Consider the following 18,923-nt stretch of genomic DNA (forward strand, 5'->3'; position numbering starts at 1 on the left):
CGTACGAAAAACCATATTTTTCAGAGGTAAATATCTCCTCAACAAACATTTCATAATATTCAAACTCTATCCTATACAAAGTTTTCAACTCAAATGCAGTTTTGTTGAATGCCGGTGCATCGCACCGATCAATATCAGTGACCAAAATAAGGAAAATCGAAAAAAGTCGAACAACGTGATTACAAAACCATTGAAACTTACCGGTATTGGGAATATTGATTTATATGGGTGCCGGCAATATCAACATGGCGAATATATTTCGTATGGATATCGGAGCTGATTTTATCAAGTAACGATGTAATGTTGTTGGCGATTCCTTGCAGAGAATCACCAGCTCGTCTAATGCTAGCACTGATAACAGGGATAGTCTGATTTACAGCGTGTTGAATGTCTTTCTGAATCTTGGCGAACGAATCCCTCCCTTGGCTTACTTCTGAGACAATATTGCCTTCCATCAAAAGTGTTATGTTGTGCAGGGCATGTGAAACATCCGGCAGCTATAATAATTATATTTTTCTTTTGATTATCAGAGTCTTTAGAGATGTCCATGAAAGTAAGAGATACATAGTGTGTTGTGATAAGAAGTAGGTTTCTAATAAATTGTATTTAATCAAAATTGGGAAAATGATTGACCAAAGTTTACGGAAAACACCAAAATACGAAAGTATGATATATTTGATAAGTTATACTTGTTCCGATGACGGAGTAGCTCTTTCAGGGTGACCTTGGTAAAAATTTTGATAGACACGGACAGAAACGTAGAGAAAATGTGTCAGAAATTCTAAAGAAACAGGCAGAAGACTGATTCTGTGTATGCTTTCTATACGGTTTTTGACACAATTTTTGTACGTATCTATCTGTGTCTAACAGAATATTTACCAGATGGGTATTCGCCCTATTGTGTATTAGAAAGCACACCGCTGTTTCTACAAATTTTGGTATACAGTGGAGTTTGGTGGTCTTGTTGCAAAGTTTTATATTGAATGACAGAATAAATTAACACAACAAAGCCGCTATTTCGAAATGTTAATTTAAAATTCAAAATGCAGCTCGGGAATGAGGAATGAAAATAATTGGTAATGCAATTTGTATAAAATTTGTTTTCAAGCTGTTTTTGAAGTTATTGATTATGAATCTGACCTTTGGAGAATATATAATACACGTAAAGTATCGCACAATTGACAGCAAATTTCAAAAAATGATTTCCGATATAATAAGATGAAAACTGTTCCGGATGCAAACTCGATAAAATTTGAATATAAATATAACGAATGATCGATCGAAAATAATAATTGGTTTAAAATTTAAAAAGCTGCCGATTTTTAAGAGATATGAATCTTTTCTATTTTTTAGATGAATCTATGATCCGAGACTGAATATAACCATGTGCTGATTTTTTTTTTAATGTGTTATAATTTTAATCTCGAGTTATATTCATTTGAAAATTGTGAATAGGATTTAAAAAACGATGATCTACGTGCTCTAGGACTTGATCATAAAAAAAAAAACAAAAAAAAAAAAAAACAAAACTGAAACTGGCGAATAAGGGACTATTAATAAATGCTCAAAGAATTCAAATGACTATCGACACTCCTCATTGTTCTAAATTTCATTCAATCATCTCGAATTTCGAGATATTTTATCAGATGGACAGTTAACAACTCCTAAAACCTCTGAAAAGATACTTCTTGTGAAAACTACTGTATCTGTTATCTTGAAAGAGCGATTTTTAATGTAGCAATTGATAGTCACATATGATTGGTCAACTAAATCCACTTCTTATGGTATAAATAACACTGTGACACCTAGATATAATGTTTGAAAAGTTGAAAAATAATAACGTGAAATAAAAACGATAGAATGAATCTATAATATGCATGCTATGTAAGCCAGGGTTCGTACGATTTTTGGAATCTAAAATTCCCTGACTTTTCCAAGTATTCCAGCCCGAAAGTAGGATTCTTTCAGTAACCTTTCATGAAATATGCTGCTGATTATTGACAATTTTTTTACACATCAATATTAACACCTTCGATATTACCTAGTAACTAACTTACTGTCTGACTATCAATTTACAAAGGACAGACTGCGATTTTCCATAAGAAAAAAAAATTGAAAAAGGTTTGGCGTTAAGTAATATATTATATAAAATGTATGAAGTGGTGCGACGAAACAAAATTTTCGGTGCAATTTTTTTTTCCTAAGATCGACAGTACTTTCTATAAGAACGAGTTTATTTCTTCGACAGACTCAAAATTCCATTCACGTTTTTGAAATTTCCATACTTTTCCCTGCTGTAAGAAATTCCCTGATATTTCCAGGTTTTCCCTGTACGTACAAACCCTGGTAACATATGAGAAGTTCTCAGTGAACTATGACGTCAGCCACTTTCTTTCACCTTCGTCGATACTGATTTTTGAAATAAATTACCGAATGTATTTTCAAATAGTAATCATTGTAAAATCCGACCAATTGTGAGGAATATCGATGAGAGTTAGAGAAAGAAGCGACTCTTCACGGAGAATTCCTTTTATATATCACGTATATCTATGTATATGCCTATATATGTATATGTATATATATATCTTTTACACGTAGCAAATGAAAACATGAATGATCGTAAGAGATAAGATGTATTATGCTGATTGAAATTAAGTATGAATAATATATAACAAGGTGAGGAGGGTACATGCTACGCTTACAACTTACAGACTGAAGCTTTTTGGCGGGCATGGAATGAAAACAAGTTTATATAATAAATTCAGAGATTTCTAAATTACATGTTACTTCAAATTTAATACTGGTTTTCGACATGTAATGAACATTTACAAAATGAAACGCTGCAAAATCCTTATACGTTATATTGCTTGCAGATCTGACAAAATTCTAATGCGTATAAGAGAGTTTCGTCTGCTACGGCAATGAACGAAAACAATCGTTTCAATCGTCTGAAACATTCAACAAGATATATGCATACGAGTGTGTTTCGTAAATTGGAAAGATTCACGTTGCGAATGAACAACAGGTACTCGAATAAGGTATACGAGATTAGGTTCACGGAACAAATACCATAAGCTAGGTAGCTGAAAATAGATTCGCTCTGGTGTTACAATATTACCTTTGATGACAACAGATTTTCACAAAGAACATCACAGTTGTCACATTTCAACGAAAAGCACTGAATAAAAGAGGGTTAAAATAAAGAGTCATAATCTACTTGGTGTATACATACATTATATATACCTATATATATGGGGCATACTATGATATCTCAATTAAGATTCTACGTTGATGGCTCAGATTAGCTTTATAATTTTTTGTATTTTCGAAAGTACACTACGTAAATCGCTGTCAAAATATTTTTCAGAATTTTTCAACTCAGCGTATCTGAAGTAGAAAAAAAAACCCCCAACTTTCTACAATATGAAAAAATTTAGAAATATCTTATAAAATGTAACACAATTTTTGACACCTATTAGAAGTTCATCTTCTTTCATAACTTTTCGTAATTTCAAAAGATTAATAAGAAAAATGAAAATAGAGAAAAATGATTGAAAAAATTTTATATTTTGCATCCCTGTAACTCTCTAAATAGACATTTTTCGGCCCATATAACGAGCCTATAATATGTTCATTATCATTTCAAAAGTGCTCTCGAATCAATTTTTTTTTTTTTTATCTTTAGAACTTATGAAATCTCCTTCTTTTAATAGATATCAAAAATTTTGCAATATTTTGTAAGATTTTTCAGGTTTTAGAAAGTTGTTTTTTTTTTTTTTTTTTTCAAGTTTTTGAATCATAGTTCAGATACGCTGTGTTGAAAAATTATGAAAAAATTGCGACTGCGTTTTATGTCGTGTACTTTCGTACAAAAAATTATAAAGCTAATTTGAGACATCGACGTAGAATCTTAATTGAGATGTCATGGTATGCCCCATATATATATATCTACTCTACATAAAATTCAATTAGATAAAAGCAGTTCCATTAAAAAATTCAATTACTATAATTTCCAAGTAAATACAAAACGATAGTGAACTACTTATACCTTCGGGAAATATCTATCCAGGTACTGCATGTAAATGGCAAAAACGTAATTTTTTTAATATACAAATGATTTATATTTTTGAACACTCGGTGATATATTTTTTTCATTAACGCTGACAAGTTATTCGCATAAAGAAATGCAGTATTAATGGTAGTAACAATACTGACCTTGTCAAAATGAACTTGAACAGCCATCCCGTTGACATTGTACTCGTTCCTAATTTCTTGACAGTACTGTATCGTACATTCTTTTAAAGTGTACAGCAAACTATTTTTCACCTGCCGGAGTTCTGCAATAAATATTCAAAACATAAGTAGGAATTAGTATTCGCAAGGAAGAAATGTTATTCCTGTAAACAAAAGCTGGAGAGAAAATGAAAATAGGTTATTCTTACCAATTTCTAATTGAGTCGCATTAGTCCGTAAGCCTTGAGTGATATCCTTAATCATCTTCAAATCATTACCAATCTCACCAAGTCCAGAGACGATATTATTCAGATTTGTCAGTGAGGCGGCGTCAGAGTATTTCGCTAACTGTTCCGTAACGATTCTTCCGCTTGCTTGGAGAATATTGTTCAATGTGTACTCGAGTTGGTTGTAATTGGTGCCAAGTAAATTGTCAATTTCACGGGATGTAACGCGGAGGTACAATTGGACATCCTTTAGGTTAGTTTTAAGATTGTTCGGCAGTTCGTTAGTTCCTTCTTGCATGTATTCGTTTGTAACAAACGCACAAACGACACCAAATCTGTTTGTATAAGAGAGATAGACATAAGATGTAAGACGTATATTTTAAAAAATCGAAATTTACATTCTGGGAGTCGTTTCATGTGAAACCGAAAGCTTCGCAGATAAAACATCGATCGACAATTTTTATTTTCCTGAACTTTTTTTTGTGTATTCTTTCAACTTTGAATTGAGATAGTTGTTCGACGGAAAGAGTGCAGTTTCCATGTATTCGACTTTACAATATAATTTCAGATTTCAAATTCGGCACACATGCTCTTCTCCTAGTAGCTATATCTTCAAAAGTAATGAAGATAATTGAACAAACACAGAAGGCATAAAATAACTTCGAAACTGATATAGATATAATATAATTTTTTTTATAACCATTTTGCCGTGAATTTCATTGATTTGATTATTTAACCTTATTATTTGTCATCGACTGCCAATGTTAGAAATATGAAGAACACTTGGTTGTATTCGTTTACTAATTGTCTATTAACCCACCACTTTTCAAAATGGACCTACGGTGGAATTCTATTTAAAGATTCAATCTTTTCGTCTAATGACGGTACACACAAAGTATGGGGTTCGTTTTCAAATGGCACCTCTGTAAATATTGAAAGTCGTACTTTATATTTTATTTGCTTTGTTAAATATTGAGAAATTTTTACAAAAAAAATATCTTTTAGAAATATGTAAAAATGAACGATCTGATTGAGTGTCAGTAAAGTTCTTGTCGTTGACTTGTTCGAATCTATCGTTAAAGGCTTGCAATTTTCCTTTTTTATCAACCAACCAAACTGATCCTAATTTTTCATTATAATTATTAAACTATCAAACAGAATTTGTTCAAATTTCGTTAGCGCATTACATTTTCATGACAGTATTCGGAAGATGTCATCTATTACGGATTTTAAGTGATAACGATGTGTATAGGTGAAGCTGAGAGGATATTCACTCTCGAGTATACTCGCTTCTTAATACCTCATTGAACTTATTTTTTTTTTTTAAAGTTAAATAAGGTAGTAAGACGCGAGTATACTCGAGAGTGAATAACTTCTCGGGTGAGTTACTTTCCACCATTCTCAAACTAAGCAGGAGTAAAATGAGACATCACAGAGTTATTTTTGAGCAATATTGAGGTTGTGGAACGTAAAGTACGATTCCAAATGGTTTCTGACCAAAAGAAAAAAAAAAAACGATTCGAGGCAGCCGACTCCGATTTTTTTAAAAGTGCTACGTCAAAAAAATCAAATGAAGTATAAAGTGTAAAATATAAGTTTCAATATTTGCAAAACGGTTATTTGAAAGAAAATTATATACCTTGGTGCGTATCGTCATAAGGCAAGGAGATTCAATTTTACAAAAACACCTCGTCGTTCGTCAATTTTGAAAATTAATGGTCTCACGTACAATTAGTTGACGAATATAACAAAATTGGTTTTAGATTATTAAAATTGGCAGTCAATTGGGTTCGTTCAATGGAATTCACGGTTAAATAGTTATAAATAAAATTATTACATTAGTTTGAAGAATATTTCATACCCCATCCCATGCTTCTTTGTTTGTTCAATTATTTGTCCTACTTTTGGAAATATAACAATTGGAAGAAGCCGAGGGCGTGTGTCAAATTTGAAATTATCAACTAGAATCGAAAATATGAATATTAAGTATTTTTTGTATAACAGATAGTTATTTTTTCGTCAGTAAAATATGTAAAAGAAAAAGATTCAGGTAAATTAAAATTGGGAATGTTGCAAGAGAGTATTCTTATTGACTTGAAATAAGTCTTATTGTTAGGCAAGTTATTGTTAGGTAAGTTAGGCACAGCTAGTAAATAAAAATTGGAGAATTAGTCGCTAATGAAATGCTTTTTAATAATGGAAAAATTTTTTTTTTCGCTCTAGCCAGTCTTGAAAAAATGCGACAGACCCAGCTTATTATGATGCTGGCATCGCCACATAGTGAAGATAGTGCAAGCGAAACTGAATTCGAAAAATTCCAATATTTATTCCTTAATTAATCACTGTCGATTGACATCAGTTTCGTCCTCCTAAGACCACCCTCACCACAGATATTCTACCCCTCAGCCAATCCATTACGCAAAAAATTTGTTAATATATCGACGCGTGAATTATTCGCTAATTAGTCGACTACTTCTCCAATTTGTATTTCCTTGTTACGCTATATTGGTATAGCCAGCTTAACGGAGGTGGCGAGTTCAATTAAACGTTGAATCAAAAAACGTCGGATTTTGGGGTATGAGTAACTTTCCTGAATTCTGTTAGAAAGGAGCGATGCACCGTCGAAATCTTAACACTTTCCGTTCGTTCGTTTATTTAATACAGGAAGAAAAAGAATGAGTTTGCTCGGTCGGTAAAGGCAGGAGTACCACATGATCTTGAGAACAGTGTATACTTATAATACACTTACAATATGATCGTCGCAACAGCGATCAAGACAATGCTGAGCATAATTTTTCGGCAGTGATCATGCTTCTTGTCGAAAGGTTGACTTCGCCCGCCGCAATGACCAGCGCAACGACAGCAGCAAAAGAACAATCCAATACACGGTAGAATAGCCGCGAGTAATAGGCCGGCTATGGCGAGACCGGCCACACCGCTGTAATGCTTCAGAATGATTTTCCACTCTTTAACTGGATCTGCAAACTTCGGTTGACCATCTTCCAGCGTTATCATCCCTGCAAAAGGATGAAAGGTTGACTTTATTATTAAAAAAAACATTCGATTTTTAACAAACTCAGAACAAGCAAATATGGGACTTGTGAATGATTACATCGAATTTTATTTTCACCAACATTTGAAGCTAGAAACATAATTATCGTCGCGAAAGGATGTGCATGAATCGCGGGGTTGTAATTTCTTGCACACGCGCCCTGAAATTTCAAGTGATCCTTGTAACCACTTTTAATCCTTGAAACCTTGTAATCTTTGTAATCATTTGAAACCTCTGTAATGCCTTGTAATCTTTTATATTATCTTGAGATTCCTAATGTTATCTTTGTAATCCTCAAAATCCTTCTCATCAATTGTACCTTTTGTAATCTCTTGAAATCTTTTTCACTCCACACATTACCTTTGTAATCTGCGCAATCTCGTTGTCATTTTGTAAAATTTTTTGTACGCGTTGTAATCTGCTTGTAATCTTTATAGTCGTAATCAGTGTACAGTATTTTTTTAATCATATATATAGCATTATTCAGTCGAAATTCAATTAATCAGAGAAGGTTTACTTTAACACATACCCTACAATCGATAACCAATTAATTAAAGTTAATTAAAATTTCCTTTAGACGTACCGGCTCGTAACTCATTTGGGCATGGTTTCGAGTTTTATAGTGATGAATTCTTACATGGGGAGGGGGGTCAGAGTAAATATTGTAATTGCTAACATTGTTTCTATTTTTAGGGTGAAAAAGGGTTGAACCGTATGTTGATCTAAAAAATATAGCTTGGAATTTTACACTCCCGCACATTCGTGATCATTTTTCGATCAGGCTGAAGTTCGTAACGTTAATGTAATGTTGCATCTTTTGAAAAAGTCGAGGTTATGCAGCTTTAGGATTACCTGTAATTTAGTAAACTGTTAATACATCATCAACAAGCTCAGATTTTGTAAATTCAACTTCTTCAGGTATTCTACAAAGGTGCAAAAGAGTAATTTTTGTTTCAAAGTTGCGATACATTAGCGTTACTAACTTCAGCTTCATATTTTTTGTTGGTATAAATAATAGAATTCAGGTCGATCAGGAATCGGTGATATCATAATTAAAACTTGAATATTAATGATTTCTTGTATAACGCGGTGACTTGAGTAAATGACGAGGAAATCCAAGGAATTGTTCAAGCAGAGCATGATCGGCAATTGTGAGGAAAGATTAGGCGAGCACATAGCTATGGTAATATCGGAGATGCAGGTTATAATGCGAAAACATATAAATACGTTGACAATGCGAGAGGATAAGCACGATAACCCGTCGCGTCGTCGGCAACTGTGACGCGGAGAAGAGGTCAGTGACTTTGAAAAATCGATCGAGACGCCCAGTAGGTAAGATGTGTGCAACGAATGTACACTCGGGGACAATGAATCTAAGACGGCTAATTTGTTACACTAGACAGTTATGGTGGCAACACAGAGAAACTTACAGCGCCATAGCCGGCCGAGCGCGACATAACATAACCCGTGACCGTCAAATCTAACCTTAGAATACCACGGGGATAATGACTTGTTGGATTGACACGTCATTTTCGACGATTCGACGGTCATGGGTTATGTTATGTTTATTGAGATTGAGTTTGTTTCGCGCTCGGCCGACCGTGGCGCTGCAGGTTTCTCTGTGTTGCCAACATAACTGTCTAGTGTAAAAAATTAGCCGATTTAGATTCATTGTCCCCAAGTGTACCTTTATACACATCTTATGGGTCGGTCATACATTGCGTTTGATATACGTACAATAGGTGCCTGCGTAACACAAACATATTATGGGAAATTAGGCGGTGTGTAAGACACGACATCCTAATATAGTACCTATAGAAGTATAAAATCCGATACAGATAGGATTCTATAAGCCATAGCCATAAGGTAGAAGACATATAAAAACAATGGCGCTACGGCTTCTGCAATCTGCTTACGGCACCGGGAATTTCAATCTAGACAATAGTCAATATTCCGTAAGCAAAATCACAATTGCGGTCTACAATGCTTATGGGATATGGACGGTGGATTTTTTTATAGATAGAATTATTCTAGGATCCGTTAAGCATTTAAATTCAGGTTATGGCTTTTGCAGTCCGTTTATGGCTTATAGAATTCTTCGTACTTCGGTTTTAAGGCGAGGTTGGTTGGTCGAAAATCTATAGTTTTTATTAACCCTCCGCCAGCCATGTGTGTTTATAAAAAATTCAGGTAATCAGTTTCAGGTGCCTACTTGATATTCCAACAGTTTACATTAAGAAATTTTCAATTAGTTAATTAGTAGAAATTGTTAAATAATGAAAAGTTCTCCAGACACCGATAAGTGAGAAAGTCAGGGTGGAGGATATCGACCAGATTGGCTGGCGCAGGGTTAATTTTATCATGAGGTAGTTGTAAATTTAGTATTCGTCAAATTATTATACATATTCATACGATACGAAAACCTCTTTAAAAGTATACAACGAAAATAGAAAATACGGAAATTTTTAACAAAATTTTAGATGTAGGTGATTTACTTCAGTTTGCGTCAAACTGGTTAAAAATCTAGTAGATATATTAGTTTTAATTCTATGACAGCTCTTTTTATTCAGGAGATTATAGTTCACGTATCAAGATTCGCGGCATAATTTACGAGGCTGAAATTAGGAGCGTTAACGCAGCGAAACATCAGGGAAAAGGTCATTACTGTGCAATATCTGAACAACTTTTAAGGAGTTGGCTTTTAAAAATATGAGTATATATTTTGTTAATCAGGGTTCATCAAATTTCAGACGATCCTAATGGTGCGAAGTAACGAGATCTCCTAAACATGCATTATTAAAGTAACGTTACTAACTTCATCCTCATCATAATTTTAGGTAGGCGAGGATTCGTAGAAAAATATGCGTGCATTAGAAGTTATAAACCGCAAAACTCATTGTTATGTAAAAATTTCGGTAATATTCTGTGTTGTTTCAACGTCTTTAGTGGCTAACTTATTGACTTTATATGGAAAATTCAATGACAAATTTGTAGGCAATTTAATTATCTATATAAATGACTGCAGAGCTGTTTGTGATTTGTTCAAAATAATCTCGTATAGACTTCGTGTAATAATTGAAGTCCATACAAGCCTCGTGCGAATCGTACTCGAGTTTATGAGAATTTACATGAATTTTACTAGGGTTAAGAAAAGTTGCGCGAACTTTACATGACTTGGTGCAAAATTTGCACGGACGCGCACGCACTCAAATTGAATCAAGATAATTTTTGGTTTTCCACCAGAACGTATATGAAATTCTATACGAAAAGTACTAGCAATTTTCAACTTTGTACAGCCTCAGCGATATACAACTTACGTTTTTTGCTTAAAAATTCACACTTAAACGTCGTTAATAGCTAAACTATTGACTTTACAGCAAAGTCAGGTAACAACTTTTTAAAGACTTTAATTCTCTACAAAATACTTCCAGGATCAAGTCAGTACCAATAAATGAGATCGAGTGGTAACAGTTTTCAAGAAAGATATCACCCTCGTGTTATTTAAATGGGGAAAACTTCGAATTCGAAGAGCGACATATTCGAATTCGCGTTCAGAAACATGCTTTGATGAGAAAGAAAATATTGTTTCCAAACGAAGCACCCTAATGCAAATAGATTAACAGAGCAATAGGTGGACAGGACGTAGTTGAACGAAACCTAGGTTACATAACATCATGAGTGAAGGAAATTACGGCGCAATTGTCACAAGAGAATAATGCTGTTTATTATGTGGAGGCTTACGTGGAATGAACTATAGTTAAGCTTATATAGTAGAAACATCATTTTTTTTTTTGGTCGAAATTTCGGCCCTAGTTGTGAGCTCTCCTCAGGATAAATTTTTATTTCGTTTAAACGTCTATAATAAACATATGAGAGAACATTTCAACGAAATCCAGAATATGAATTGAATCAGCAGTGGATTAAGTACTGACCTCATAAACTCAGAGCTAATTAAGCTGGAACCGCCACATTCGAAAATCGGTAAATCTCTTGTGGAATAATTAAGGGCTAATTGAAGGCTAATTAAACTAAGTGCTCATTTTCCAATTAAATTCTGCACGTTTTTTTAAAAAAACCTGTGGCGGTGCCGCCTCGAGATAAATCTGGAACCGCCACGCCAAGAACCACGGGATCGAAGAGAAATTGCGAAAAACTCTTCACACTAGAATTGAAGGCTCCAGGAATCCACGTTTAAAAGATTTTCTGAAAGTCACCCATAGGTGAGAACACCCCTCGAACTCGAAAAATCAGCGTAACTCTTTGACAGAACAAGTTACAGGGTTCCTCTTTTATATACATAGAGATAACAGGTTTGAGAGGACCGAAGAGGTTGTTCAGGTTATGCCATATTTGAGCAATCGATACCACTCATCTCTCTATCTTATGTCCTCCCCGCTTTACGTCCGTGATTACAGAGGATTACAAAATCAAAAACCGATGAAAATGTCCGTACTCTCTTTTCGTACGTTAATCCGGAACGAGGGTAGGGAAGAAGAAGAACAGGGAGAAGACTTATTATTTCAAATCTCAAACCTTACATATTTAACCGATTGAACATCGTAAAGGAGTATAAAATGGGAAGGTCGCAAAAAAGATTATGAACTGTAATCCTGAGACGCATCGTGATCATGACTGCATTGGTTTCAATTCGTAAGGACATGTAAGAAATGTACGCTCCATTGAATGAAATGTCGAATTTGTATATAATGTATAAGTAATCGATTTCACAATCAGTTTCGACAGCTGCTAATCTCTGTTGACTCAACGACAAGTATTTCATAATTAATACTTTACATCTTTTAAAACAGCTGCAAATCGAAACTTGCAAATAGCTTCCTCGATATTCCGAACGATGCTCAAAAAGTCCTCTCCATGAGGATATCTATCTTAATTTTGGCTCGCTTATAGCGGAATATCACGAAAGTAATTTGCAGCTTTTTTGAAGTGATTTATTCTTGTTTTTATGTATAATCCAGTAATCTCATTTCGTATCAAATCATTCTTATTAATATTACAATATGTAACGTGACGAAATTCAATCCTCGAGATTTTCTGCAGACGACGTTCTGTTTCATTATATGTATTGTTACGATTACCGTAGCCGACTGATCCACCGTTGTCTACTCCTATGCTCATTGATTTGATTAAAATTGCCGCGTCTTACATAGTACGGAAGCTGACTGCCAGGCGTCGCAGTGGTTTCTATCGGGTACATCAATATGTCGAAAAACCAGTATTTAGTTATTGGTATACATCAGTGGTATTACCGATATTTGTTCTCCTCAGCAGTAGGCAATCCAACATACTAAAGCATTTACTTGAAAATACTCGGTAATAGGATATTGTTTCGTTCGAGTTCACCATCATTTGCGTAAATAGCACCAATGAAGATCATTTAAACGCTCTTTTTTTACTGTCCTAACTTTTGATTCATCCCTAACTGGAATCCCGATTTCATCCACATAACGGGATTTGTAGTCACCATCATAGGTCGTGGATCTGCTTTTGCGATGAAGGATCTGGCAGTCGTTCTGAGCTTACGAGGTGTCAAGCACGTATCAATGGCATATCAAATTCCCAGACGTTTCCCAATATTTTCCAGAAATTCCCTGACGCTAGATACTCCGGTTTATAACCGTTTTTGAACGTACTGATCATGAGTTGTTGATAAAGTGGCTTAAAAGAAACAGCACCACACGATGAAAATGGTTTTATTAGGTATGTACGTGACGTTTGGTCTGGCGATGAGATGTAGCAGCTACACTCATATATACATTTCAACAATCGCGGTTGATGATTTACGAGGTACGATAAGAGCCGGATAGCTCGTTGAAGTTTAAGATTTAATAGAAATTCACCCTGTCGGTCCACACTAACCGCTAGAAATGATGAACAATCAAAAATCCACGCGCTATTTGCATATAATAACGACAACGAATGTTCAAACATATTCAAGTCGATCAATCGACTCTTCGACATCGTCCATACACCCAGCAAAAGAAAATTAATGAATGCAGAGTAAAGATTGTCGAGACATGAATATTTCCAACCGTAATTTAGAGGTTTTTTCTACTTCTATGCCATTTTTAAGTGGAATCGATTACTATCGGCAAAGAATCTGTATATTTCGGCAGCAAAATACTACTACAGTACTTTACAAGCGTTCATTTTTTAAACTACGAATACTATGAACTGGGAACGCTTGAAAAATAATTTCGGTTGATCCTTCACAGAGAATGAATCAGATATGATTCATGTTTCTACACCTACTTGAAAGGTTGTTAGGCAGGCGAAACATGATTTTAGCGCTGTGACTTACACAGTGTTCGTTACAGTGAGCGAAGTCGTGAATACATACATAATATACACACGTATACCCATCTCATTATTTTTTGTATGAGAATGAAAGCGTCGGAGTTCTTTGAGCTTCGTTCGAGCGTTTTTATTCACACTTCTTTCATATTTTAGAAATGAAGTATAATTGGGCTTAACGAATATTCTATTCTAGAGGTACGAAACGAGTGATTTTCCGAAAAAAAGTCACCATCGAATGACTGAAAGTAGCGCTTTTGCACGTATGCATCAACTGTGCTCAAAAATTATAAAACGAAAGATGTACGGCGATTTGTTTGCTAAAATGAAAAGAAATGAATATTTTTACAACACAAGTACAATATTTATTTACGATGAAAATTATTGCATTGTGAGAAATTATTAATCATTTCATTTCTCGAAGAGTGAGTTCAAAAGTGATGGATAAAATTATAAAATCCGAAGAAGTGACTTTTACAAAAGAATTTATCGATTCACTGGAAACTTGGTATTTGTTCACAGATTTAAAACTACGAACAATCAATTCCCCGAGGAAATTTGAACCTGTTGTACGATGTCATGTTGATATACAAAACGCAGCTAGTCTTAAATAATTTAGTGTTGTTCGTTATTGCCCAAAATATCAGAGGCAGTGAATAACATTAAATGTATAGGCAATTAACGATATTCTAATTTACCGGGATGTCTGCAGATTTTACCGTGTAGACAATATTGTTGTTGAAACTGAGATACATCCTTTACACTTTTGCTGGATTTTTTTCCAGTACAGATAAGTGATCGAGTAGTGTTGTATTGTACGTAGATCGTTTATTGTCGATTTATTATAGTAATAACATTTTTCCTAACTGTCGTAGGCAAATAACGTTACACATCTCTAAATTAGCTAACTTATCGCAAGTGATGACGACACCATTTCTCAACATTCTCTTTCAATTCCATTTTACAGTAGGTACAGTTACTTATTTGCATAGTAAAAAATTGTCAATATTTTGTCGTAATAATTTAGTATTCTTCACGACTTGAGATTGACGTTTCCTTAATAACAGAACATTGTGAAAACGTATGTATAAAACGTGGTATATTGTATTTTGTTTACAAAATCAGGAAAAAAGTGAAAAATAAATAAAGCCGCGTAGCGAGGATTCCACGTTAATCTTGGTCAAAGAACGGAGGAGGCGAAAGTGTTTTTTTATTTCACGTCGTAACGCTTGATCTATCCTCGTTTCTATATGTGTAATGGAAACTTCAGAATTTATGCATCAAATGTGCGATGTGTAATATTTTCGAACGTTCTTGGTACAAAGAATTCAATTTCAATCATCGGTACTACTAACATTAATGGTTGAAAAGTAGTTATTTAAACATGTCAATATTCTTCGCTTTTCTATTTTACGAATATGAGTCTGAATACCCATCGATCGTCGGAATGATCTCGTCTCTAAGTCAGAGGTTGATAGATACCGGACACACGTGTAGATCGTTACAGGTACGTACATGTTCCATCTGCATTATAGTTGTAATAAAATATCGGAAAGAGAGGAGGAAGGAGTGAGAGAAAGAGAGAGAGAGAGAGAGAATCGACCAAGGCCGGGTCTCCGTTCCTTTTTATTCTTTTAAAACGTCAAGCCAAGGCCTACGTAGCGTGGAGTAAAGTCATTGCCATCCTGATGCCCGCCACGCATCACAGCGTTCCGCAGTTTCTGCACCGACAGAATCAAACTCTCTGTCCTTCGTTTAATTTGCCTGTAGTAAGCAAAAGGCATTGTACGAATTCATACAGGATGTAATTTCGGGAGTATTAAAACAGTACAAACAGGCAAGTTTTTGTCCCAACTAAAAGCGAATGGCCAATCACAGGCGCTGAAGTCGCAGTCGATTAAAATGAATTTAATTAAACACAAGGTCTTTCCTATATGCCGTTTATAGAAGAACAGATTTTTAAGCCGACAAAGTACAAATAAGAGATTCCATTTGTCGATAATTTTAGAGCGGTAAGTTCACTTATTAGTTTATTAGGAACGTATGAGTGATTTACAAGAGATACTTGGGCTTGAAAGAGCAACAGATTCAGATATTAATATCAGACAATCAGAGTGCTTAAGAAAATTTTTGAGGTTTCGGAAGATTTTATAGCACTATATCGTAATTGGCGCAAATAACATTGCTGACTTTTTGATCGACCTTTTTGGTAAGTCTGAAAGAATTTAAAAATAAAAAATAATCGTATTAAATTCTTAGAAAATAAATGTTTTTATTACTTTTCATTTTTTACTATATGTTCACGCGACATCGACTATGAGTTAAAGTAAGCATTTCTTACGTGTTATTTCAACGTAAAAACGAAAACTGGAAAGCGGGACCTCTAATTCTTACCCGATCGAGCTTAAATTTGCAGAGAATTTGTCCTTCGTCATGAACAGCAGTTTTATGAGGAAGCAGAAATTTTTCAAGTAAATATGTATCTATATTTTACAATTATGTATAGTTACCATACTTACATATTTTACAACCGTGCGCGTAATATATCTATATTTGTCAACCTTAATTAGAAGACGTAGCAATGCCTTAGTGTCTCTTTTTGTCTTGCCGGTTTAATTACTGCCTAGATAAAACTCAGCGGAGAAACCGCAGGAGCCAAGGCCTCAAGCTTAATTGTGAGATGTCGGGCGGAGAAGCAAATGTAAAGTCTCACGAAAATGTGACGACGAAAGTTTCATTTTCACTTAGAAATCGAACAGAAAATTTGACAATAGACCAATTCCTTGGAAATGAAAATGCCTTATAACTGTGATAATCAATTCTTTTTTTAAGTCTAAATTATATATATTAGTGTTTGAAATAATAATAATAATAATAATAATAATAACAACAACAACGATTTACCATTTTTTCACCGTTACGCATTTTTTGGACATAATGCATGCAATTTTAGGAAAGTTCGAACATTTTCTAGACCTGCATCTACACGCCGAGAGGAATTTCTAGTTGCTGCGGTTAGTGCAAAGTCCGTCCATTACAATTTTCATTTTTACCGTATGTAAAATGAAAAATATAGTTCTGAGTAGGAACAAAATAAAAATGAGTTTTTTACCTATAACCTGAAAAACAATTTTTTTTTTTTTTTTATAAACAAGCGTGACAAAAAAGAAAGTTTAACGACTAATTTGCGGCTTATTTACGGCAAATTATCAACGAAATCAGAAGTACGCATGATTTGATGATGATTAATTTTTGAAAAGTTGGCACGCCGTCCGCTTTTTTTTTAAACATTGAGTGCGACAAAAAAAAAAAACGGATAAATAACGGCAAATTATGCAATAGTGCGAATTCACATTCTCGACAATTGGCGAGCCAAGTTCACGTACGTGAAATTACTCTTGTTGGGAGTATCAGAGCCACCTTGATCATCTACGCATACGTGCAGTAAAATCGTTCAGACTTCGCGACGATGGCAGGCGAGGGCCCAAGCATTGAACAGACACTGTAATTGGGAAAATGAGCGTCGACAATGAGCGTCGAGTTAAAAGCGTTTACGGAGTAAGAACGACCCACGCAAGGCTGGGGCGCTTCGTGTTTATTGTAGGCTACGTGTAAACGGTATACGCAAAGGCTGAGGAAAGTGAGGGAAAGATAAAAGGCGTAGGTCTGCAGGGCAAGAGCGGCCATTCCTGATCTCTCTGATCCACGTGGCATCCACTTGCGTGCTTGCTGGAACGCGGTAAGATACACAGACTGACTGTAACATAGAGGTTTTCAATTCCCCTGCAGCGCGATCCTTTCCTCTACATGTGGGCCATTCCACGTGTAATCGACCGGGCCAAAACCCTCTGCATCTTCTCAAAACGTGTTCAAACTTTGTGAGATATTTTTTTGAATGACGAGAGGAATGTGGTGTGATGATGTGTATATATATACATATATTAGAGTGATTCAGGAAAAAAAACAGAAATTTTTTTTTCTTCCAAACAGGCTCAAAGGTTTCGTTTGGATGTAAAAAAAATTACTGTGAAAAAATGAGCCCTTAATATTAATATTAAGATGGTCCTTATTTTCGCTTCTTCTGATTTTTATACCTTTTGAACGACCAATCGATAAAAAAAACGCTATTCTGATCTTTGTAGAGAATTGAACGTTCTACAAAAAACTCTCGTTAAAAAGCGATTCAAGATCAAATTTCAATTTTTGGAGAAATCTAAGAAACTAAGGTTTCTTTTCAAATTTTTTATCAACTTTAAATTTCACTTAAAACTGAAACTTTTTCGTGTTAACTTTTGCTTCGCGTGATATACCGTTTTCGAGTTATATCTCAGTCGAAACTCGAACATTGAAACATGTCACAAGGTAGGAATCGCGGTTTTGAGAGCGTCGCAATTTCATTCGTGTCAATTACACGCGGAACGTCTTACGTATACTAGGGTGATTCAAGAAAACTCGATATTTTATATTTCGATGGAGCTCTGACAAAAAAAATGAAAAATATCGCCCGTGCCGTGCGCCCGACGTACACACAGTTGTATATTCAAATTTACTATGAAAAACAGTTTCCGTTTCGGACGCGTCAGACCTCGAAAAAATTCGATGTTTATGCCTCTTTCTTTACCTTTCTTCTCCTTTCTCTTATTCCATCTGCCTATTATACGATAAGTGTAATTGTACACGCTTACGCAAACAGTTATTACAATTTATAATGAACTACTCTTGGTGCCGGCAAATTGCTGCGCATGCACGTGTATGAATGCGGTATGGATAGCTCGGAACATGCGAGACATATACCTATGTAATATACATGGGTCGTCCGTAACTGCATTGATTCCGGGCTCGATTCGGCAGGGTTTTTTTATTGAAATGATTTTTTTTTTATTTTCTTCACTCCAAAACGAAGTTGATCTTTGTAACGATGGCGCAATAAAAAATTTTGCAACATTTCTAGAACTAATTCTAAAGACTTGAAAATGAAACGGATCTGCAGATGATTACGAAGATCAAAACAAGCGAAAGGTATGCAGAGCAATTCTTATTAAACAGAGTGATCTAAAGGCCGAATGGCTTAAAGCGCATGCGCTAAAATTCTAGACACA

At 34.8% G+C, this 18,923-nt stretch overlaps 1 protein-coding gene across 8 annotated transcripts in view; it reads right to left on the minus strand.

The window, feature by feature from the left end:
• LOC107219509 (prominin-like protein) overlaps nucleotides 1–18,923 on the minus strand; it is a 55,191-nt gene that overhangs the window by 24,143 nt on the left and 12,125 nt on the right. For 6 of the 8 annotated variants that reach the window (XR_006903500.1, XM_046735105.1, XM_046735104.1 and 3 more), the window contains exons 2-7: nucleotides 7,210–7,477; nucleotides 4,443–4,795; nucleotides 4,216–4,337; nucleotides 4,049–4,072; nucleotides 2,710–2,718; nucleotides 202–497 (exon numbers count right to left, since the gene is read on the minus strand). Coding sequence is in view for 7 of the 8 variants with exons in the window: in XM_046735105.1 (XP_046591061.1) it covers nucleotides 202–497; nucleotides 2,710–2,718; nucleotides 4,049–4,072; nucleotides 4,216–4,337; nucleotides 4,443–4,795; nucleotides 7,210–7,477 (1,072 nt within the window). In the remaining variant the exon portion in view is untranslated. The remainder of the gene's footprint in view (nucleotides 1–201; nucleotides 498–2,709; nucleotides 2,719–4,048; nucleotides 4,073–4,215; nucleotides 4,338–4,442; nucleotides 4,796–7,209; nucleotides 7,478–18,923) is intronic. The other 2 variants (XM_015657751.2, XM_015657752.2) reach the window with 2 other exon arrangements.

Source organism: Neodiprion lecontei, chromosome 3 (assembly GCF_021901455.1).
Source record: "Neodiprion lecontei isolate iyNeoLeco1 chromosome 3, iyNeoLeco1.1, whole genome shotgun sequence".
Classification (NCBI taxonomy): domain Eukaryota; kingdom Metazoa; phylum Arthropoda; class Insecta; order Hymenoptera; family Diprionidae; genus Neodiprion; species Neodiprion lecontei.